Source organism: Oncorhynchus clarkii, chromosome 9 (assembly GCF_045791955.1).
Source record: "Oncorhynchus clarkii lewisi isolate Uvic-CL-2024 chromosome 9, UVic_Ocla_1.0, whole genome shotgun sequence".
Lineage (NCBI taxonomy): Eukaryota > Metazoa > Chordata > Actinopteri > Salmoniformes > Salmonidae > Oncorhynchus > Oncorhynchus clarkii.
This window is the reverse complement of record NC_092155.1, coordinates 63,013,794-63,037,793: the sequence shown is the minus strand read 5'-3', so window position 1 is coordinate 63,037,793 and position 24,000 is coordinate 63,013,794. Positions and strand designations below refer to the sequence as shown.

Below are 24,000 nucleotides of genomic sequence, written 5' to 3'. Positions count from 1 at the left end.
GAGATACACATGATATACAACGTCCAACGAAATGCTTACTCACAGGTTCCTTCTTGATAACGCAACAACAATAATAAACAAAAGATAAGAATACGAACACATAGTAAATGACACTGTAGAATATAATCAACATTTTAGCATCAATATAATACAGGAAGGCACAATTTAAAGTGCAATATTTACACGAGAGCCAGGATCATGAAGATCACGCTCCCTAATCTATGCAGGAGGGCAGGGAGTGTAGGCCTAGAGGTGTGGACTTAGGCAGTGCAGAGGGAAAAACATGGAGCTCTATGGGTGGGAGTAATCTGAACAGTCTCCTTACTCCCAGGACCTACAGACCTCCAGACCTCTTGGCTTACACTCCCTGCCCGCCTGCCCTCTTTCTGGGTCTGAGAGTTCAGCTTACGGCCTGGACCTCCAGGCCTCTTGGCCTACACTCCCTACCCACCTGCCTGCCGTCTCTCTGGGCCTGAGAGTTCAGCTTACTCCCACCCATGGAGCTCCATGTTTTCCCCTCTCTTCAGCCTCCACACCTTCAGGCCTCTAGGCCTAATAATAGCACAGACCAGGCTTGCTTGGTGGCCAAGCACACACACTCATGGAAGCACTTGCACATATACACACAGGTCACATTTGAGGTGATTCAGCTTGACTATGCAGGCATTGCCTGCCAGTTGCTATGGGGAACAGTAGAACTAGAGAATAACTTCCTCCACGTGTCGTGGAGTCCCCTCGACCCCGTCCACTCACCCCCGTCCCCTCAACCCCCTTGACTCACCACAACCCCCTGTCACTGAGCCCTTTGTCTGCCACGTTCAGCTGTGTCCCCCCATCACCTCACCCCGTCCCCAGCCACTTGACCCCATCACCTCACCCCGTCCCCTCGACCCCAGCTCCATGACCCCATCCCCTCACCCCTGTACCCTCACCTCGACCCCCGTCCCCTCGACACCATCCCTTCACCCCTGTCCCCTCGCCCCGTCCCCTTGACCCGATCACCTCACCCCATCCTCTTGACCCCGACCCCTCGACCCCAGCCCCTTGACCCCATCACCTCACCCCATCCCCTCACCTCACCCCATCCCCTTGACCCCATCACCTCACCCTATCCCCTTGACCCCAGCCCCTTGACCCCATCACCTCACCCCATCCCCTCGACCTCAGCCCCTTGACCCCATCACCTCACCCCATCCCCTCGACCCCTCGACCCCAGCCCCTTGACCCCATCACCTCACCCCATCCCCTCGACCCCAGCCCCTTGACCCCATCACCTCACCCCATCCCCTCGACCCCAGCCCTTCGACCCCATCACCTCACCCCGTCCCCTCGACCCCAGCCCCTCGACCCCATCACCTCACCCCGTCCCCTCGACCCCAGCCCCTCGACCCCATCACCTCACCCCGTCCCCTCGACCCCAGCCCCTCGACCCCATCCCCTTGACCCCAGCCCCTCGACCCCAGCCCCTTGACCCCATCCCCTCGACCCCATCACCTCACCCCATCCCCTCGACCTCAGCCCCTCGACCCCAGCCCCTTGACCACATCCCCTCGACCCCAGCCCCTCGACCCCATCACCTCACCCCATCCCCTTGACCCCAGCCCCTTGACCCCATCACCTCACCCCATCCCCTCGACCCCAGCCCCTCGACCCCATCCCCTCGACCCCAGCCCCTTGACCCCATCACCTCACCCCATCACCTCGACCCCATCACCTCACCCCGTCCCCTCGACCCCGTCCACTCACCCCCGTCCCCTCAACCCCCTCGACTCACCACAACCTCCTGTCACTGAGATAATGTGTCAGTGACCAGGTCTGTGGGCTGGGTGTCCTCAGGGCAGGCAGGCCTAGTTCGTTCACCAGTTTAACGGAACAAAGGATACATTTGTCCAATTAAAGACCCACACTTAAAACCTTGAGGGGGTTGGGAGGGACACACCTGAACCAGCCTTTCATGTCCCTGTCCCCGGTTCCACAAACCCATCCAAACCAAATGTTTATTATCCACCAAAGAGATGAAAAGAATCAATGAGGCCAAATGCAGCAGGACATACTGTACTGTAACCTGGGTTGGACTGCTCTGTTCTCCAGCTCTAGAGGCAGGGCCTTCTGCACATACTGGCCTGGAGCATCACTCACATCTATCACATAGGAGATGTGTTTCTGAAAGGTGGGTTGTGGATTATTACACAAAGCCCACGCTGTGTGTCCTGCCAGCTTCAACATGATGAGTGAAGGAGCTACAGGCCTATGATAATCCCACGTGGGAATACATCCCTTTGGTCTCAGGCTCAATACTCCTTAACCCCTGACTCAGTAGTAAGGAGCAGGGATGTGGAACCAACGTTCATTGCCAGTATTCCCAGCTCCTCCCTTCATCTCTCTCTCCTCAGTTCTGGATTTGATCAGAGAGAGAGTTCTGCTGGGGGCTCTTTAAGCACTCCGTTCATCCTATAACGGTTCTATTTCTTCTCTCTTTTATCATCCCTTCTTTCTACATGTTCCTCTGCTTCCATCCCTGCCTGGCTATATCAAAGGGAGTTAGCAGCCCCCCCCAGGCTACACTCACCTCACACTTAATGCAGTCACCTCTCTCTTCCCACCAAGACTATTCCCCTTGTGGAGAATATGGGCTCTAAAGCAGTAAATGAACCTTCTCACTCACATAGCATCACATTTAGTTGATGCTACTCTTAGGTAATATAGACCCAGAATCATCTAGATGTATTTGAAAAATGGCAATCTTTCTCAGATTCTGACCCAGAGAGCCCTGAAGCTTGATGTAGGTCTCTGGGGGAAAGTTAGCTGCTGTCCATTGTGGGGCGGCAGGGTAGCCTAGTGGTTAGAGCGTTGAGCTAGTAAGCAAAAGGTTGCAAGTTTGAATCCCCGAGCTGACAAGGTACAAATCTATCATTCTGCCCCTGAACAAGGCAGTTAACCCGCTGTTCCTAGGCTGTCATTGAAAATAAGAATTTGTTCTTAACTGACTTGCCTAGTTAAATAAAGGTTAAAAATAAGCTATGTTTGGCAATTATCCATTGGATAATATTTTAACAGGACACCAATATAAGTTAATTCAGGGGGGATTTTAAAGCCTGTTACTCTGTAATTCAGAGCTGTTTTAAGAATTAGATGGAGGTGCTAGGAATCGAAGACAGCAGTCTAATGTGCCCATACTGTATGTTCCTCTCCAGCTCTACATATTATCCTCACCTCCCTGTCTCTGTTTCCCTACCCTTTAACCCCTGTCCCTCCATCAACCCCCCTACTAAAACATGCCTGTTACCACAACAGCAGCACAACCCATAATCCACCAGCATTAGCTGGCTTCCCTTCGCCTTGCTCCACCCCTGCCCAGGAAATAGCTAGAGAAACAGCAGGAACTAGGCTGTAGGGAGAGAAAGAGAGAAACAGAGAGAGAGCGAGAGGAGCTTGATTGAATGGGGAAGCGGGAGAAGAAGGTGTGTGTGTGTGTGTGTGTGTGTGTGTGTGTGTGTGTGTGTGTGTGTGTGTGTGTGTGTGTGTGTGTGTGTGTGCGTGTGTGCGTGTGTGCGTGTGTGCGTGCGTGCGTGAGTGAGTGAGTAAGGGGAGGGGGTTCTTTGGGAAAGGAGCCAATCCAATTACAGGCAGCGATACAGACTAGTCCTGGTTCCTGGTCCCTTCCTTCAGCTGCACTAAATTCACATTTCAACAGTATTTTCCTCCTCCTCCCCTCTCCCTTCTCTCTCCCTCTCTCTCTGTCTCTCTCTGCTCTGGGGGAATGGAGGAGGGGGAGGCAGGCAGAGTGCAGCTTAGATACATGAGGATGAGGCTCCAGTGCTGCTACGCCATGTCACTGCCACTGCACCTACCAAGCATAACATCCTGCAAACCTATAGCCCTGTCCTGCTGTGATGCCCTGCCCTAGCCTGGTCCTCTCCACTGGTCCCCATGACCTGCCTAGCACCAGCTTATCAGCCTGCTGCAGTGGGAGAAAACAGGGTCTGGGGCTGCAGTGGGAGAAAACAGGGTCTGGGGCTACAGTGGGAGAAAACAGGGACTGGAGCTGCAGTGGGAGAAAACAGTGACTAGGGCTGCAGTGGGAGAAAACAGTGACTGGGGCTACAGTAGGAGAAAACAGTGACTTGGGCTGCAGTGGGACAAAACAGGGACTGGAGCTGCAGTGGGAGAAAACAGGGACTGGGGCTGCAGTGGGAGAAAACAGTGACTGGGGCTACAGTGGGAGAAAACAGTGACTGGGGCTGCAGTGGGAGAAAACAGTGACTGGAGCTGCAGTGGGAGAAAACAGGGACTGGGGCTACAGTGGGAGAAAACAGGGACTGGAGCTGCAGTGGGAGAAAACAGGGACTGGGGTTGCAGTGGGAGAAAACAGTGACTGGGGCTGCAGTGGGAGAAAACAGGGACTGGGGCTGCAGTGGGAGAAAACAGTGACTGGGGCTGCAGTGGGAGAAAACAGGGACTGGGGCTGCAGTGGGAGAAAACAGGGACTGGGGCTGTAGTGGGAGAAAACAGGGACTGGGGCTGCAGTGGGAGAAAACAGTGACTGGAGCTGCAGTGGGAGAAAACAGGGACTGGGGCTACAGTGGGAGAAAACAGGGACTGGGGCTGCAGTGGGAGAAAACAGGGACTGGGGCTGCAGTGGGAGAAAACAGTGACTGGAGCTGCAGTGGGAGAAAACAGGGACTGGGGCTGCAGTGGGAGAAAATAGTGACTGGGGCTGCAGTGGGAGAAAACAGGGACTGGGGCTGCAGTGGGAGAAAACAGGGACTGGGGCTGCAGTGGGAGAAAACAGGGACTGGGGCTGCAGTGGGAGAAAACAGTGACTGGAGCTACAGTGGGAGAAAACAGGGACTGGGGCTGCAGTGGGAGAAAACAGGGACTGGGGCTGCAGTGGGAGAAAACAGTGACTGGAGCTGCAGTGGGAGAAAACAGTGACTGGGGCTACAGTGGGAGAAAACAGTGACTGGGGCTGCAGTGGGAGAAAACAGTGACTGGAGCTGCAGTGGGAGAAAACAGTGACTGGGGCTACAGTGGGAGAAAACAGTGACTGGGGCTGCAGTGGGAAAAAACAGTGACTGGGGCTGCAGTGGGAGAAAACAGGGAAACAGGGACTGGGGCTGCAGTGGGAGAAAACAGTGACTGGGGCTGCAGTGGGAGAAAACAGGGACTGGGGCTGCAGTGGGAGAAAACAGGGACTGGGGCTGCAGTGGGAGAAAACAGGGACTGGGGCTGCAGTGGGAGAAAACAGGGACTGGGGCTGCAGTGGGAGAAAACAGGGACTGGGGCTACAGTGGGAGAAAACAGGGACTGGGGCAGGAACTAGCATGCATGACACACAGGGATGGAGTTACAGTAACCCCCTAAACAAACACGCTACCAAGCAGCCTCATCCTCTCCCCTCCTTCTCCTATCTCTTTGTCATGTATGGGTCAGGCTCCACGGCTCCACGGCTCAACACACAGGCTTCTGGGCTTTTCTCTCCTAGCCAGTCAGTCAGGCAGTCAGCCAGCCAGCGGGGCAGTGGACCGAGGAGCGGCGTCTCTCGGTGTGCCTCCCAATATCCCGGTTAATTCGCCCCCCATGCTGTGGCTGTGAGAGAGGATATGGTGGCACCAGCACCAGGCAGCCATGATGGTTTGCTTAGCAAGACATTGTCATACATGAAGGCAGAGATATTATGTGAAGAGAAGACACATTCTGTATGTGAGGAATGCAGCAGGGAGATGGAAAGGAAACTGTGCACATTACTGTACACACCAGAGTGGAGAGAACCGTGTTCTACTGTCTAACTCAATTTAACCATGTGGAACAAAAGGTCTAAATGATTAAGTATCTCAAACAAGGGGGATTACGCCGAATGAGTCTTCTTCAATTTCACATCCTTATTGGGGCACAAATTCAATTATGAATAAATAGATGAAGGAACCAAAATAACCCAGCCGGTCCATTGGTGTTGTCTCTCAGGGGCTAGGGAAACAGAGGGCAAGCAGAAACAGGTGGAAAGATGCTCTTACCAGCACAACTGTTATTTTCTCTCTCTATCCCGCTATCGTTCTCGCGCTCTCCTTCCCCCAATCTCCACCCCTGCCTCTTTCTTCCTCCCTCTCTCTCCATCTCTCTCTCTCCTTCCCCCACTCTCCACCCCTGCCTCTTTCTTCCTCCCTCTCTCTCCATCTCTCGCTCTCCTTCCCCCAATCTCCACCCCTGCCTCTTTCTTCCTCCCTCTCTCTCCATCTCTCGCTCTCCTTCCCCCACTCTCCACCCCTGCCTCTTTCTTCCTCCCTCTCTCTCCATCTCTCGCTCTCCTTCCCCCACTCTCCACCCCTGCTTCTTTCTTCCTCCCTCTCTCGCTCACCTTCCCCCACTCTCCACCCCTACCTCTTTCTTCCTCCCTCTCTCTCCATCTCTCTCTCTCCTTCCCCCACTCTCCACCCCTGCCTCTTTCTTCCTCCCTCTCTCTCCATCTCTTTCTCTCTCCTTCCCCCACTCTCCACCCCTACCTCTTTCTTCCTCCCTCTCTCTCCATCTCTCGCTCTCCTTACCCCACTCTCCACCCCTGCCTCTTTCTTCCTCCATCTCTCGCTCTCCTTCCCCCACTCTCCACCCCTGCCTCTTTCTTCCTCCCTCTCTCTCCATCTCTCGCTCACCTTCCCCCACTCTCCACCCCTACCTCTTTCTTCCTCCCTCTCTCTCCATCTCTCTCTCTCCTTCCCCCACTCTCCACCCCTACCTCTTTCTTCCTCCCTCTTTCTCCATCTCTCTCTCTCCTTCCCCCACTCTCCACCCCTACCTCTTTCTTCCTCCCTCTCTCTCCATCTCTCTCTCTCCTTTCCCCACTCTCCACCCCTGCCTCTTTCTTCCTCCCTCTCTCTCCATCTCTCGCTCACCTTCCCTCTAATGCTCTCTCTAGGAGTGACAGCTGGTGTTTTTAAGAGGACTGGATCTGTCCTGCTCCGGCCCATGTGACAGAGGCCCACACTGTCACTCAAGCTGTGACAGTTCCCAGGGGGGAGGAGCCAAGGCGCAGCTGACAAATCCCACAATCTGCTTCCATACACTAGGAGGATCCATGACGCATAGTACCACCATGACCAATGGCAATTGATTGGATTGATACAGTAAGGCACTTTTCCAGATGCTCAAAGAGCTTTACATTACAATGTACAGGAAAAATTCACCTCACAAACCACCATCAACATCATTGACATGCAGCAAGGCAGCCTCGACAGCAGCCCAACACAGGGAGCCCTTCTAGACCACACATACATCACTCAACTGTTAAATACGTTTATTTCAATACCAAAACAGTGCTGACTGTGTAATGCCAGGTTAACCATATGATGAAGTAGCCTACTCTCCACCACGCAGCACGCTCCAATTTCTGCAACATCATTATAATCTTCCCATGTATAATAGGCACCTGATCCACTAGGTGCTCTATAAGCTGCTTGTTTTGGTGGCGGTGGGGTGAAATATGCCATGATAAGAGGACTGTCGGCCCTTAAAGCTACAGTCTGGATCTAACAATCTATTCAAATGTCATTTTCATTCAAAACAATTCTGCTGTTTTTCAAATGCCAGACGGGAGCTTTAACCGACAGCATTGTCTGGCTCTCTCTAGCCTCCCCCTCTCTCTGGGTTGCAGGAATAAAGGTCCCTATTAAAATTAATGGGCCAGTGGAGGTTATTCAGCACGGCCGCAATGAACAGAGCTCCTTCCACAAGGGGTAACATAATGAGCACTACAGAGGAACGACACCCCTGCCCCCCTAAGCCCTGCCAATCTACACCCCTGCCCCCCTACGCCCTGCCAATCTACACCCCTGCCCCCCTACGCCCTGCCAATCTACACCCACTGCCCCCCTACGCCCTGCCAATCTAGACCCCTTTCCCCCTACACCCTGCCCCCCTACGCCCTGCCAATCTACACCCACTGCCCCCCTACGCCCTGCCAATCTAGACCCCTTTCCCCCTACACCCTGCAACCCTACGCCCTGCCCCCCTACGCCATGCCTATCTAGACCCCTGCCCCCCTACACCCTGCCAATCTACAACCACTGCCCCCCTACGCCCTGCCCCCCTACGCCCTGCCAATCTACACCCCTGCCCCCCTACGCCCTGCCCCCCTATGCCCTGCCCCCTACGCCCTGCCAATCTAGACCCCTTTCCCCCTACGCCCTGCCAATCTACACCCACTGCCCCCCTACGCCCTGCCCCCCTACGCCCTGCCAATCTACACCTACTGCCCCCCTACGCCCTGCCAATCTACACCCACTGCCCCCCTACGCCCTGCCAATCTACACCCACTGCCCCCCTACGCCCTGCCACTCTACACCCACTGGCCCCCTACGCCCTGCCAATCTACACCCACTGCCCCCCTACGCCCTGCCAATCTACACCCACTGCCCCCCTACGCCCTTCCCCCCTCCGCACTGCCCCCCTACGCCCTGCCACTCTACGCCCCTGCCCCTCTACGCCCCTGCCACTCTACGCCCCTGCCACTCTACGCCCCTGCCCCTCTACGCCCCTGCCCCTCTACATCCCTGTCCCTCTACGCCCCTGCCCCTCTACGCCCCTGCCACTCTACGCCCCTGCCCCTCTACGCCCCTGTCCCTCTACGCCCCTGCCCCTCTACGCCCCTGCCACTCTACGCCCCTGCCCCTCTACGCCCCTGCCCCTCTACGCCTCTGCCACTCTACGCCCCTGCCCCTCTACGCCCCTGCCCCTCTACGCCCCTGCCACTCTACGCCCATGCCCCTCTACGCCCCTACCCCTCTACGCCCCTGCCCCTCTACGCCCCTGCCACTCTACGCCCCTGCCACTCTACGCCCCTGCCCCTCTACGCCCCTGCCACTCTACGCCCCTGCCACTCTACGCCCCTGCCACTCTACGCCCCTGCCCCTCTACGCCCCTGCCACTCTACGCCCCTGCCACTCTACGCCCCTGCCCCTCTACGCCCCTGCCACTCTACGCCCCTGCCACTCTACGTCCCTGCCCCTCTACGCCCCTGCCACTCTACGCCCCTGCCCCTCTACGCCCCTGCCACTCTACGCCCCTGCTACTCTACGCCCCTGCCACTCTACGCCCCTGCCCCTCTACGCCCATGCCACTCTACGCCCCTGCCACTCTACGCCCCTGCCCCTCTATGCCCCTGCCACTCTACGCCCCTGCCACTCTACGCCCCTGCCACTCTACGCCCATGCCACTCTACGCCCATGCCCCTCTGTCACAGGACTAAAAGCATTAAATATGGAGGAGAAAAGTTTCCACTCTGTCCTCCATCCAGACTGAGTCCCTGGAATAGAATAGCATCACTTGACAGTGTCTGAGGGTCTGAAGACCAGTCAGTGGACAGACTCCTCAGTCTCCAGAGGCCATGGCTTCGACAATGATGAAGTGGCTGGGTTCTCTTTAAATGGACCTTGAACTGGGACACCAGAATAGCCAAACGAGCTGGAGAAGACTGCCCAGAACAGAGTGCGATGGAGAGGAGTCTTCGTTGGCCTATGCTCCCTAAGGTGCGATGGGCTTAAGTACTGTAAGTCAGCATTTTAGAAACAAAAGCAGTGGCTGACGATAACTGCTGGTCACTGACCACAACTGCTAGTAACGGTAACTGACCTTTTTGAGGCGTCCGCTCTTGGTGCCGACAAAAGCCACGCAGTATCCGTTGTAGACGTAGGAGGTGACAGAGGTCATGCGGTCCCGTGTCTCTGTGTAGAGGGTGTGTCCCGTCACCAGCTGAGAGCCGCCAAGGGGCTGGTTGATGTCCAGACCACAGAACGAGTCATCGATGGGCACCGGCTGGAAGAGAGAGAGAGAGGTTAGAGATGGAAAAGAAAGCAAGGTTAGAGATAAAGAGAGGTTATAGATGGAGAGAGAGAAGTTATAGATGGAGAGAGAGAAGTTATAGATGGAGAGAGAGAAGTTATAGATGGAGAGAGAGAGATTATAGATGGAGAGAGGTTGGTTATAAATGGAGAGAGGTCATAGATGGAGAAAGAGAAGATATAGATGGAGAGAGAGAGAATATAGATGGAGAGAGAGAGGTTATAGATGGAGAAAGAGAGGTTATAGATGGAGAAAGAGAGGTTATAAATGGAGAAAGGTTATAGATGGAGAGATAAGTTATAGATGGAGAAAGATAAGTTATAGATGGAGAAAGAGGTTATAGATGGCGAGAGAGAAATTATAGATGGAGAAAGAGAAGTTATAGATGAAGAAAGAGGTTATAGGTGGAAAGAGAGAAGTTGTAGATGGAGAAAGAGAAGTTATAGATGGAGAAAGAGAAGTTTTAGATGGAGAGAGAGAGGTTATAGATGGAGAGAGAGGTTATAGATGGAGAAAGAGAGGTTATAGATGGAGAAAGAGAGGTTATAAATGGAGAGAGGTTATAGATGGAGAGATAAGTTAAATATGGAGAGGTTATAGACAGAGAAAGAGAGGTTATAGATGGAGAAAGAGAGGTTATAAATGGAGAAAGGTTATAGATGGAGAGATAAGTTATAGATGGAGAAAGAGAAGTTATAGATGGAGAAAGAGGTTATAGATGGCGAGAGAGAAGTTATAGATGGAGAAAGAGAAGTTATAGATGAAGAAAGAGGTTATAGATGGAGAGAGAGAGGTTATAGATGGAGAGAGAGAGGTTATAGATGGAGAGAGAGAGGTTATAGATGGAGAAAGATAGGTTATAGATGGAGAAAGAGAGGATATAAATGGAGAGAGGTTATAGATGGAGAGATAAGTTAAATATGGAGAGGTTATAGACGGAGAAAGAGAGGTTATAGATGGAGAAAGAGAGGTTATAAATGGAGAAAGGTTATAGATGGAGAGATAAGTTATAGATGGAGAAAGAGAAGTTATAGATGGAGAAAGAGGTTATAGATGGCGAGAGAGAAGTTATAGATGGAGAAAGAGAAGTTATAGATGAAGAAAGAGGTTATAGGTGGAAAGAGAGAAGTTATAGATGGAGAAAGAGGTTATAGATGGAGAAAGAGAAGTTATAGATGGAGAAAGAAAAGTTATGGATGGAGAAAGAGAAGTTATAGATGGAGAAAGAGAAGTTATAGATGGAGAAAGAGAAGTTATAGATGGAGAAAGAGAAGTTATAGATGGAGAAAGATAAGTTATAGATGGAGAAAGAGAGGTTATAAATGGAGAAAGGTTATAGATGGAGAGATAAGTTATAGATGGAGAAAGATAAGTTATAGATGGAGAAAGAGGTTATAGATGGCGAGAGAGAAATTATAGATGGAGAAAGAGAAGTTATAGATGAAGAAAGAGGTTATAGGTGGAAAGAGAGAAGTTGTAGATGGAGAAAGAGAAGTTATAGATGGAGAAAGAGAAGTTTTAGATGGAGAGAGAGAGGTTATAGATGGAGAGAGAGGTTATAGATGGAGAAAGAGAGGTTATAGATGGAGAAAGAGAGGTTATAAATGGAGAGAGGTTATAGATGGAGAGATAAGTTAAATATGGAGAGGTTATAGACAGAGAAAGAGAGGTTATAGATGGAGAAAGAGAGGTTATAAATGGAGAAAGGTTATAGATGGAGAGATAAGTTATAGATGGAGAAAGAGAAGTTATAGATGGAGAAAGAGGTTATAGATGGCGAGAGAGAAGTTATAGATGGAGAAAGAGAAGTTATAGATGAAGAAAGAGGTTATAGATGGAGAGAGAGAGGTTATAGATGGAGAGAGAGAGGTTATAGATGGAGAGAGAGAGGTTATAGATGGAGAAAGATAGGTTATAGATGGAGAAAGAGAGGATATAAATGGAGAGAGGTTATAGATGGAGAGATAAGTTAAATATGGAGAGGTTATAGACGGAGAAAGAGAGGTTATAGATGGAGAAAGAGAGGTTATAAATGGAGAAAGGTTATAGATGGAGAGATAAGTTATAGATGGAGAAAGAGAAGTTATAGATGGAGAAAGAGGTTATAGATGGCGAGAGAGAAGTTATAGATGGAGAAAGAGAAGTTATAGATGAAGAAAGAGGTTATAGGTGGAAAGAGAGAAGTTATAGATGGAGAAAGAGGTTATAGATGGAGAAAGAGAAGTTATAGATGGAGAAAGAAAAGTTATGGATGGAGAAAGAGAAGTTATAGATGGAGAAAGAGAAGTTATAGATGGAGAAAGAGAAGTTATAGATGGAGAAAGAGAAGTTATAGATGGAGAAAGATAAGTTATAGATGGAGAAAGAAAAGTTATAGATGGAGAGAGAGAGAAGTTATAGATGGAGAAAGAAAAGTTATAGATGGAGAAAGAGAGAAGTTATAGATGGAGAAAGAGAGGTTATAGATGAAGAGAGGTTATATATGGAGAAAGAGCGAGAGAGGTTATAGATTGAGAAAGAGAGGTTATAGATGGAGAGAGAGAGGTTATAGATGGAGAGAGAGAGGTTACAGATGGGGAGAGAGATATTATAGATGAAGAGAGGTTATAGATGGAGAAAAGGAGTGATTATAGATGGAGAAAGAGAGAAGGTATAGACGGAGAAAGAGAGGTTATAGATGGAGAGAGAGAGGTTATAGATGGAGAGAGAAAGGTTATAGATGGAGAGAGAGAGATTATAGATGAAGAGAGGTTATAGATGGAGAAAAGGAGTGATTATAGATGGAGAAAGAGAGAAGGTATAGACGGAGAAAGAGAGGTTATAGATGGAGAGAGAGAGGTTATAGATGGAGAGAGAAAGGTTATAGATGGAGAGAGAGAGATTATAGATGAAGAGAGGTTATAGATGGAGAAAAGGAGTGATTATAGATGGAGAAAGAGAGAAGGTATAGACGGAGAAAGAGAGGTTATAGATGGAGAGAGAGGTTATAGATGGAGAGAGAAAGGTTATAGATGGAGAAAGAGAGAGAGCAGGAGATGTGGGAAGAAAGAGGGAGAGAGACAGAATGAGACACAGTAGATCCTAGTGCTTCCTTCTCCCTGGCTGCCAGACGTACATTTTGCTGTCTTTCTGTTCCACTTGGTAGACATGTCTTTGCTGTGCTTGAACGAGCCCCACCTTGCACTCACCCTGCCTCATTACACAGGGATATGATCACATCAGGGCAGGAGGAGGAGAGTCTGCTTACTAAGTATGGCTTCTACCATACGAAGCTTCTCTACACTGCAGGAAAACATACACAGTTATTGATGTAATGGACAGTGAAACAACTAGAGAATCAGGCTGGAGGACTGCTCACCCGAAGAGAAAAATGACCTGCCAAAATGTCTGATAAAATCTCCTTCTCAATAGAAGACCAGTCTAAACTATGCAGAATCACGACGGTGCCGGCAGACTCATTTAAACTGTCCTTCATTTGGTTGGGAATGGAGCTACACATCAAATCACATCAGAGGAGGGAGGGGCTGGGCTGTGTCTATGGTGGTGACCAAGGCCACAGTGTGCGTGGCAGGGTTTCCACTAGTTACCACAGCTACAGTTGAAGTCGGAAGTTTACATACACCTTAACCAAATACATTTAAACTCAGTTTTTCACAATTCCTGACATTTAATCCTAGTAAAAAATCTCTGTTTTAGGTCAGTTAGGATCACCACTTTACTTTCAGAATGTGAAATGTCAGAATAATAATAGAGAGAATGATTTATTTCAGCTTTTCGTTTCCAGTGGGTCAGAAGTTTACATACACTCAATTAGTATTTGGTAGCATTGCCTTTAAAATGTTTAACTTGGGTAAAACATTTTGGGTAGCCTTCCACAAGCTTCTCACAATAAGTTGGGTGAATTTTGGCCCATTCCTCCCAACAGAGCAGGTGTAACTGAGTCAGGTTTGTAGGCCTCCTTGCTCACACACGCCATTTCAGTTCTGCCTTGACTCTTGACATTTCCTGTTCTACCTTGACTCTGTTGTCCTTAAGCCATTTTGCCACAACTTTGGAAGTATGCTTAGGGTCATTGTCCATTTGGAAGACCCATTTGCGAACAAGCTTTAACTTCCTGACTGATGTCTTGAGATGTTTCCCTACCTCATGATGCCATCTATTTTGTGAAGTGCACCAGTCCCTCCTGCAGCAAAGCACCCCAACAACATGATGCTGCCACCACCGTGCTTCATGGTTGGGATGGTGTTCTTCGGCTTGCAAGCCTCCCCCTTTTCCTCCGAACATAACGATGGTCATTATGGCCAAACATTTCTAGTTTTGTTTCATCAGACGAGAGGACATTTCTCCAAAAAGTACGATCTTTGTCCCCATGTGCAGTTGTAAATTGTAGTCTGGTTTTTTTATGGAGGTTTTGGAGCAGTGGCTTCTTCCTTGCTGAGCGGCCATTCGGGTTGCGTCGATATAGAACTAATTTTACTGTGGATATAGATACTTTTGTACCTGTTTCCTCCAGCATCTTCACAAGGTCCTTTGCTATTGTTCTGGGATTGATTTGCACTTTTTGACGGCTGCGTGGCCCCATGGTGTTTATACTTGCGTACTATTGTTTGTACAGATGAGCGTGGTACCTTCAGGCGTTTGGAAATTGCTCCCAAGGAGGAACCAGACTTGTGGAGGTCTCCAATTTTTTTTCTGAGGTCTTGGCTGATTTATTTTGATTTTCCCATGATGTCAAGCAAAGAGGCACCGAGTTTGAAGGTAGGCCTTGAAATACATCCACAGGTACACCTCCAATTGACTCAAATGATGTCAATTAGCCTATCAGAAGCTTCTAAAGCCATGACATCATTTTCTGTAATTTTCCAAGCTGTTTAAAGGCATAGTCAACTTAGTGTTTGTAAACTTCTGACCCACTGGAATTGTGACACAGTGAATTATAAGTGAAAAAATCTGTCTGTAAACAATTGTTGAAAAAATGCCTTGTGTCATGCACAAAGTAGATGTCCTAACCGACTTGCCAAAACTAAAGTTTGTTAACAAGAAATGTGTGGAGTAGTTGAAAAACAAGTTTTAATGACTCCAACCTAAATGTATGTAAACTTCCGGCTTCAACTGTATATCCTAAAAATGTATGAAAACAAAATGTGCTTTTTAAGTTAAGGCTAGGGCTAAGGCTAGGGTTAGGGTTAAGGTTAGGGATAGGCTAGGGCTAAGGTTAGGGATAAGGCTAGGGTTAAGGTTAGGGATAAGGCTAGGGTTAAGGCTAGGGCTAAGGATAGGGTTAAGGTTTGGGTTAAGGCTAGGGTTAAGGCTAGGGTTAGGGTTAAGGCTTGGGTTAAAGCTTGGGTTAAGGTTAGGGATAAGGCTAGGGTTAAGGTTAGGGATAAGGCTAGGGTTAAGGTTAGGAACAAGGGTTAAGGCTAGGGCTAAGGCTAGGGTTAAGGCTAAGGCTAGGGTTAAGGATAGGGTTAATGTTTGGGTTAAGGCTAGGGTTAAGGCTAGGGTTAGGGTTAAGGCTTCGGTTAAAGCTTGGGCTAAGGTTAGGGTTAAGAGTTAGGGTTAAGGGTTGAGTTAAGGCTAGGGTTAAGTCTAAGGTTAGGGTTAAGGTTAGGGCTAAGGCTTGGGTTAAGGTTAGGGCTAAGGGTTAAGGCTAAGGTTAGGGTTAAGGCTAGGGTTAAGTCTAAGGTTAGGGTTAAGGTTAGGGCTAAGGCTTGGGTTAAGGTTAGGGCTAAGGGTTAAGGCTAAGGTTAGGGTTAAGGCTAGGGTTAAGTCTAAGGTTAGGGTTAAGAGTTAGGGTTAAAGCTTGGGTTAAGGCTAGGGTTAAGAGTTAGGGTTAAGGGTTGGGTTAAGGCTAGGGTTAAGAGTTAGGGTTAAGGGTTGGGTTAAGGCTAGGGTTAAGTCTAAGGTTAGGGTTAAGGTTAAGGCTAAGGATTGGGTTAAGGTTAGGGTTAAGGTTAAGGCTAGGGTTAGGGTTAAGAGTTAGGGTTAAAGCTTGGGTTAAGGCTAGGGTTAAGAGTTAGGGTTAAGGGTTGGGTTAAGGCTAGGGTTAAGAGTTAGGGTTAAGGGTTGGGTTAAGGCTAGGGTTAAGTCTAAGGTTAGGGTTAAGGTTAAGGCTAAGGCTTGGGTTAAGGTTAGGGTTAAGGTTAAGGCTAGGGTTAGGGTTAAGGCTTGGGTTAAAGCTTTGGTTAAGGTTAGGGTTAAGAGTTAGTGTTAAGGGTTGGGTTAAGGCTAGGGTTAAGTCTAAGGTTAGGGTTAAGGTTAGGGCTAAGGCTTGGGTTAAGGTTAGGGTTAAGAGTTAGGGTTAAGGGTTGCTAAGGGTTGGGTTAAGGCTAGGGTTAAGTCTAAGGTTAGGGTTAAGGTTAAGTCTAAGGCTTGGGTTAAGGTTAGGGCTAAGGCTTGGGTTAAGGTTAGGGTTAAGAGTTAGGGTTAAGGTTAAGTCTAAGGTTAGGGTTAAGGTTAGGGCTAAGGCTTGGGTTAAGGTTCGGGTTAAGAGTTAGGGTTAAGGGTTGGGTTAAGGCTAGGGTTAAGTCTAAGGTTAGGGTTAAGGTTAGGGCTAAGGTTAGGGTTAAGGTTAGGGTTAAGGTTAGGGTTAAGTCTAAGGTTAGGGTTAAGGTTAGGGTTAAGGTTAAGGTTAGGGTTAAGGTTAGGGTTAAGGTTAGGGCTAAGGCTTGGGTTAAGGTTAGGGTTAAGTTTAAGGTTAGGGTTAGGGTTAAGGTTAGGGTTAGGGTTAAGGTTAGGGCTAAGGCTTGGGTTAAGGTTAGGGTTAGGGTTAAGGTTAGGGTTACGGTTGGGGTTAAGGTTAAGGTTAGGGTTAGGGTTAGGGTTAGGGTTAAGGTTAGGGCTAAGGCTTGGGTTAAGTTTAAGGGTTTGGTGTAACCCTATCTCCCTCGCGATGCTACACAACAGCACACCACGCTACACTCGTAAAGCCTCGTAAAGCGTAAAGCCATGAGCGGAGTGAAAAGAGATAATGCTGTCGGGCATAAAAGCTTCAGCCTCGTAGACTCGCACCCTCAGCCACCCTATCCTTGTGGAACAAACATCATCTCCCTTTCTTCACAGCTCTCAAAAGAGCATGGATGGAGAGAGTGGGCCCACTCCACGGTCATATGAAAGCTAAGCAGGAAACAGGCAGCTAAATGCCGGTGTTTAGCAGTATTTATGTCTGTTACTCGGTGAAGGTACAACATGTCTAAAATGATTTGAGCTGGTTTATGTTTCAGCGTGCAGAGGCCCTATCTGGGGATCTGTGTCTGTCACAGACAGAGAGAAGCAGTCTGAATCAGATGAGAGATCTATAGTTGGAGCTATAAAAGAGCCTGAGAAACAGACCTCAGACACTATAACTTATCAATAAAATTACTCCCTCAGACTCCAACCAATGTCATGTGCATCAGTTCCTGTAGTCTAGACTCTGAGTACGGGATTCAGAGCATTTGGTTCTGATTCTAATTTGTTTAGATGATGTATGCTTAGTAGGCTTGGCTGGAAACCTAAATCCCTTTGCATCTTATGTGGTTTTCCAAAAGCACTTTCCTATGGGTTTTGAGGGTTTCTTGTTTATGGTTTCTACTACCAATAAATGTTGGAGATGGAGATCTGGAGTCAGTAGATTTCACTGTGGGATGTATCTAATGCTAACAACATGGATTATCATTGTCAGAGTCCATAAATACAATACACCAATGACTGGTGGCATTTTAATCCATATTGAACCAATCACAGCAGGTAAAATGGACAGGGGGGGGGGGGGGGGGGGGGGAGGGTGGTATATCCACTTCTGAAATTCAGAATTGTTCAGGCTTGTCAACTTTTATGGTGATATTAAAAAATACAAGATGATGTCTCAAATTCAAACCATTTTGATGGCAAAGTGAAGGCTACATACACTCCCTATAATTGACATAGATAAACTTCCTAAAGCAGAATCGGAAATGTGGATACTGAGGTGAACTGAGGTGAAGTGTCTGATTAGCCATTCACACGGTCCCCCTCGACCCCCTGACCTCTCATTCCCATGACAACGCTATGGGTAGCCATCGCTAGGTAACAGGGATGTGGACACGGGTTAAGTTCCCTCTCAGGAGACCTACAGAGGGCTCAATCAATAGTGGCTCCTCTTTAAACACAAATGCTCTGGAGCAGGTTTTCCCAAACCTGGGGGGGACCTCCTGCTCTGGGGGAGGGTTGAGTTACTAGTAATTAGCAGAAAGACCCATCAGAGTGTGGTTCTTCTACATACACAGGAAGGCAGTCATCAGGGTTTGGAGTGACTGTGTGCCTCCTGACAGTACAGACCAAGTCTAACCTCCATGTAATGGATTTTCAATACACTTTAGCTATGTTTACAGGGGTATATTTTGTGATATAGAACTAGTTCATTTAGAAGATTGCTTTTTCTTCTTTAGAAAAGCAGCTGGTCACAACCTCTGCCTCGAGTACAAAAGCATTTACTCTCCTTGAGGGTGATTGAAAAAAAACACAGTCAAGGTTAGCATTCCAGAGGACATGTCCCGCTGTTGGGGTGTAATGTGGACGGGCTTTCAGAGTTCTTCATCTGTGGACGTCTATGTGCATAATCCAATAAACACTTTTGATTTATTGACCAGTCCTCAACAGACAGCAGGAAAGAGTCTCTACGTTCCTACATTTCCTTATCTGCTGGGCTAGCCGCTAGACATGTGTTTCCTTGGCTAGTAGAGAATAGAGAAGGGAGGGTACTATGGAATGTGACTGGGAGTACTTGAGGAACATTCTAATGAGGGCTGAATAAGAATGGAGAGAATGGTGTAGGGGGTCTGGGCAGTGATGATGGTCCCACTGGGGGCTGATGGGGGATTCTCCTGGGGACTAAAAGAGAGGCCATACATCTGAACTTACTTGGTTAAAGAGAATGCCTCCATACCACCTCTCTTTCTCCCTCTCTCTCTTTCCATCTTTCCCACTCTCTCTCCCTCTCAATCTCAATTCAATTAAATTAAATTCAAGGGGCTTTATTGGCATTCGAAACACATGTTAACATTGCCAAAGCAAATGAAATGAATTAAAAAAGTGAAATAAACAAAAATGAACAGTAAACATTACACTCACACAAGTTCCTAAAGAATAAAGACATTTCAAATGTCATAATATGTCTATATACAGTGTTGTAATGACGTGCAAATAATTACAGTACAAAAGGGAAAATAAATAAACATAAATATGGGTTGTATTTACAATGGTGTTTGTTCTTCACTGGTTGCCCTTTTCTTGTGGCAACAGGTCACACATGTTGCTGCTGTGATGCACACTGTCGTATTTCACCCAGTAGATATGTGAGTTTATCAAAATTGGGTTTGTTTTTGAATTCTTTGTGGATCTGTGTAATCTGAGGGAAATATGTGTCTCTAATATGGTCATGGGAGTTTATCAACATTTTATAAAAAATTGTTTTTTGAATTCTTTGAGCAATCTGAGAGAAATATGGAGAAATGTGGCTTTGTTATGGAAGGTTTGGGAATCGCTTCCTTTTAGGTGGTTGTAGAATTTAATGGCTCTTTTCTGGATTTTGATAATTAGCAGGCATCGGCCTAATTCTGCTCTGCATGCATTATTTGGTGTTTTACGTTGTACACGGAGTGTTTGTCCCATTTTGTGAATTCTTGGTTGGTGAACAGACCCCAGACCTCACAACCATAAAGGGTTTTCTCTCTCTCTCTGTCTCACTCTGTTGCTAATGAAACCAAACAGCGCAGGCCCCAGATAACGTCTCTCTCCGCCTGACAATCACCTCTGACATTGCACTAATGGGGAATTTAGTGATGATAATATAAGCAGTCAATAGAGTGGCCCGGGGGACTAGCACAAAGGCAACCACACACTTCTGATCTCGCCGGGTATATCATCAATACGTTAAAAATATATAATCCTATTCATACCCTGAACCCCCCCCCCCCCCCCCGGCCCGCACATACACTATATACAGGCACCAACACACAGACGTACATAGACAGAAAGACGACACACACACAGACACACACACACTTTAAAAAAAGACTTGCACTTGAAGGCAATGCCACCCTATAGCCCATTGCACACGCATATGCATTACATGTCGTAGAGACTATGCACTTAATTCCCCTTTAAATTCATATTAGCAAAAAGAACAAAGCCATAAAGGAGCAGCCAGGACAGATGCCTCATGAGACTGAATTAAAATAAAGAAACCTAAGAAGATGCTACAGCAGATATATGGCCTGGTGTTACAGAACGCTTATGGTTTCAGAGAGGGGGGTGTGGGATCTAGCTGCTGGTAACACTACCATGAGCTGAGCTCACCTGCCCTCTTTCTTTCTCTCGCTCTCATTTGTCCCCCCCCCTCCCTCCCCCATCTACGAGGGCAGAGTGTTTATTTGGATTGCGCTAGAGGAGAATATTTTCACTTTGATGGTTGCCAAGGAAAATAAATCCCCACCTTAATTTGTGAACATTTTCTCTGTCATTCAGAGTCTTAGGTGTTCCTGTTCTGCTCCCCCCTATTGGAGCTGCTAAACAATTAGGCCTAATTACATGTAGTGTGAGAATGATTTGATAACAGAAAGTGTTGTACCCCTGCAAAGTACAGATGTAGAATCTTAATTTCAGACAGTTTGATACAGCAGGAAAATAATCTTGCAGCAACAGGAAATGTGAATTATTATTTGGATTTTAATAAAATTACATTTTTGTAAGGGTTGATACATTTTTCGAAAGGGAAAAGCAAGTCTGAAATGTCAAACATTTGTGGAAATGACACACTTCAGAAACCTTTTTAAACCTCCAATACACTACAAGTTGTAAATGCCGTGCATTGCAGCAAAAGTATCGTGCAAACTAAGATCCTACATCTGTAGAGCAGTCAAAGATAGTTATCTTGATTGCTGTGTGTTACTATTATGAGTGTGTGCATTCACCATAGTTCCTCTCAGTCTCAGACTCAACCCTGTGGTTTCTAGGGTCATTGATGAGCTGTGGTTGCTGCCCTGTTGATTAATGTCTAGAGGAAACATTAGAGCTGACATTCCACTCCTTGTACTCCGTGTCATATGCCAAACATGGAGTGGGAAGGAGTGGAATGTCAGCACAAACAGACTGTTACCCAGGTTATTAGAGCTGAGCTGAGAGCATTCCTCTGGCTTTATACATCCAACTGAGGCTCTCTTCTCTGTGGAAGAGAGCTGCCTGCTTCACACAACCTTTTTGTTAGTGAAAACAGGGGTGTGGATGGACAACAAAACGGAATAATGATGTCAGGTTTGTGTAAGATGAGTCTAGCTTTTGAACATTTGTTGAGAATGTAAAAGGTTGCACTGTCATTGTACTCTGTAGAAATGGTAACTATAGACCATGACACTAGTGAGCCATAATGGACATTGGGGTATGATTACAGAGAGAGAACTGTGAAGTTCTGTAGTTCTGGAACCTTTGTCTGGGCCTTTTATTCTGTCAAGGCCAGTGTGTGTATGTGTGTGTGTGTGTGTGTGTGTGTGTGTGTGTGTGTGTGTGTGTGTGTGTGTGTGTGTGTGTGTGTGTGTGTGTGTGTGTGTGTGTGTGTGTGTGTGTGTGTGTTTGTGTGTGTGTGTGTGTGTGTGTATGTGTGTGTGTGTGTGTGTGTGTGTGTGTGTGTGTGTCCTCTGTAACTCACCGCTTTAGTGCACTGCACGTCTTTTCCCAGCAGCCAGTTGAGCTCCAGGTTGCCCTCTCCCTGGTAGCAGGACTGCAGGCGCTCCTTGATACGGGCGTTGATGTCCTTGATGGTGAACACGCAGAGCGCCGAGTCATCTGGTGGCCGGTGGTACTGCTTCTGGCCCTTGGAGAAAACGGTGAAGAGCACGTCGTCCGTGGCGCTGATGTTGAGCGAGGCGGCCAGCACACGGCCCGGCTTGGCCAGGTAGGCGGCCTGCAGGAGACGATACTCCACACCGTTCCTCACGCAGCCCACGGGTAAGGAGACGTACGAGTGGAACTTGTGGTCGTCCTTGCAGAGGCGGACGATGCGCGAGGTGTAGAAGAGGTCGTTGGAGGATCCACCTGATGACATGCTGTTCTCCGGCGTCTCGGGCTGGACGGTCAGGAAGTAGACGAAGGAGCCGCTGGCGAAGCCATACACGTAGTAGATGTCGAAGTGGGACACCAGCGCCAGCGTGTCTGACGGGATCTTTATCAGAGACGAGACAAAGTCTGTGTGAAGCTCGTAGTCTAGCATGGCCGAGGACTCTGGGTCGCGGGGGAGCTGACGACTGGAGATGGTGGGGAAGTAGTCCTGTTTACCATCTACGGCCGTCCCGATGAAGAGAGTCCCATCCTGGCCCTTGGAGGAGGGCACGATGACCCCGTACATAGTTCCTGTCTGGTTGACGCTGGAGAGGTAGTGCTCTTTCTTATGGGACGGTTCCACTAGGATGAAGAGATCATCCAGACGCAGGAGCTTGCAGACTCCCTGGTAGAGACTACCGCAGGCCAGCAGACGATTCTGACTGTAGTCTATGAGAAGCAGTTTGTTGACATTGTTAGTGGAGGTCAGGGGTTCAGAGCAGGGCTGGACGATGAGGGGCGGGTAGCATGCCTTGTTGTCGTCCTCAGGGCCTGTGTCGTGGGACACCATGAGGGTCAGGTTACCAGATAGCTTGTAGACGCGGTTGACCGCTCCGATGTAGAGCGCCCCCGTTGTCTGGTGGACCGTCAGGTGGTTGAAGGCCCACTCCCGGCGCTCCGGGTGGAAGCTGGTGAAGGTGATCTGGCCTTGGCACACGGTGGCAGCGACAGCTAACAGCCACAGGCCCAGCATGGCCAGCACAGCGCCCCCTCTAGGGCCCGCTGGGGAAGTCCTGCTGCTGCGTCGTGTTACCCGCCGCGACCGCCGGCCCTCCATACCTCTAGGGACGCTTGCAGCAAGGCAACAGCAGAGTAAACAGGAGTAGGAATGTGATGGAAGGAAGCTAGGCTACCTTCCACTTTGTCTTCTCAAAGGTTCGCGCTTGTATCTTTACCAGGGTCTTCACATGTTTCTGAAAGAAAGACAGAAAGAGAGAGGGGGTGAATAAACGAGAGTTAGCACATTGTGACTCGCACTCAGTCAAAGGGGAAGCAGATAAAAGCTAATGGAAAAGTCTGTTCATTCAGTAACTGCTGCTTGAGAAGGGGAGGAGTTCACCCTCACCAAGGCGACAATGAGTTAGGGAACAGTGGAATGGAAGCTGACAGAAGACAATGGCAGGAAAAACCTTTATCGCCACATTCCAGAGGAGTTGCTGGACGGGATAGGTCTGATAGGACAATGAAGGAAAGTGAGCAGGTTATGGGTAACGGAAATTAGAATGACCTGAGTCATAGTTATGCTGCCTGCCTCAGAGGGGCCTTAGAGACACTGGGTTTCTAAGAACAACACAAACCAATGGACTGCCCTGGGTGCCACATTTCACAGATCTCCCCTCCCTATGCGCTGCTATGAGAAGCACCCTTCAGGCTAGTGGTCTATAATCAATAGAGCCACTTATTTAATTCTACAATGACTAATTCTAGATGCCATGGGTAAAACAAATATTTAAAAGTAAGAGGCTATTTAAACAGACATTTAAACAGAGATCTTACGGTCCAAAATATACCAGCTAGAGAAAGACTTACAAGGGTAAAGCACAGCTAAAAACCAAAGTAATGATTAATAAATATATTGGGGCTCATATTATTTTTCCTTAGGAGGCATTAGCATTGCCATCTCATATCAGTTACACCCCTCTAACCCCCTCCGGTCGGCTGGCACCATGCCCTATCCGTGCTCCTTATTTTTCCAGTCTAAATGTGAAAACATCCATAAAGGAAAGTCTGCTATTTATGTAACGATGCTTTGCAATCTGGCCCCTCCTTCATGTTATACATTAAGAGAGAGAGAGACAGAGCGAGAGAGAGAATGTCTATATTCTTTTAAACTTTTATGAGTGTGATGTTTAGAGTTAATTTCTAATTGTTTATTTCCCTTCCCTTTTGTTTATTGTCTATTCGACTTGCTTTGGCCATGTAAACACATTTCCCATGCCAATAAGAAAGTCCCACTTCACAGTTTTTCCCTAGGAGTTAATTATCTGGTCCATGGTAGAGGGGAGTTCTGGATCTTATTACTGGAACAAAGTGAGAACAAATCGGGAGCCAGAACCA

At 48.2% G+C, this 24,000-nt stretch overlaps 1 protein-coding gene across 1 annotated transcript in view; it reads right to left on the bottom strand.

The window, feature by feature from the left end:
- Positions 1-24,000, bottom strand: part of LOC139416721 (plexin-A2-like) — a 466,777-nt gene that overhangs the window by 380,964 nt on the left and 61,813 nt on the right. The window contains exons 2-3 of the mRNA XM_071165718.1: positions 21,494-22,856; positions 9,622-9,804 (exon numbers count right to left, since the gene is read on the bottom strand). Coding sequence (XP_071021819.1) covers positions 9,622-9,804; positions 21,494-22,720 — 1,410 coding nt within the window. The 5' untranslated portion in view covers positions 22,721-22,856. The remainder of the gene's footprint in view (positions 1-9,621; positions 9,805-21,493; positions 22,857-24,000) is intronic.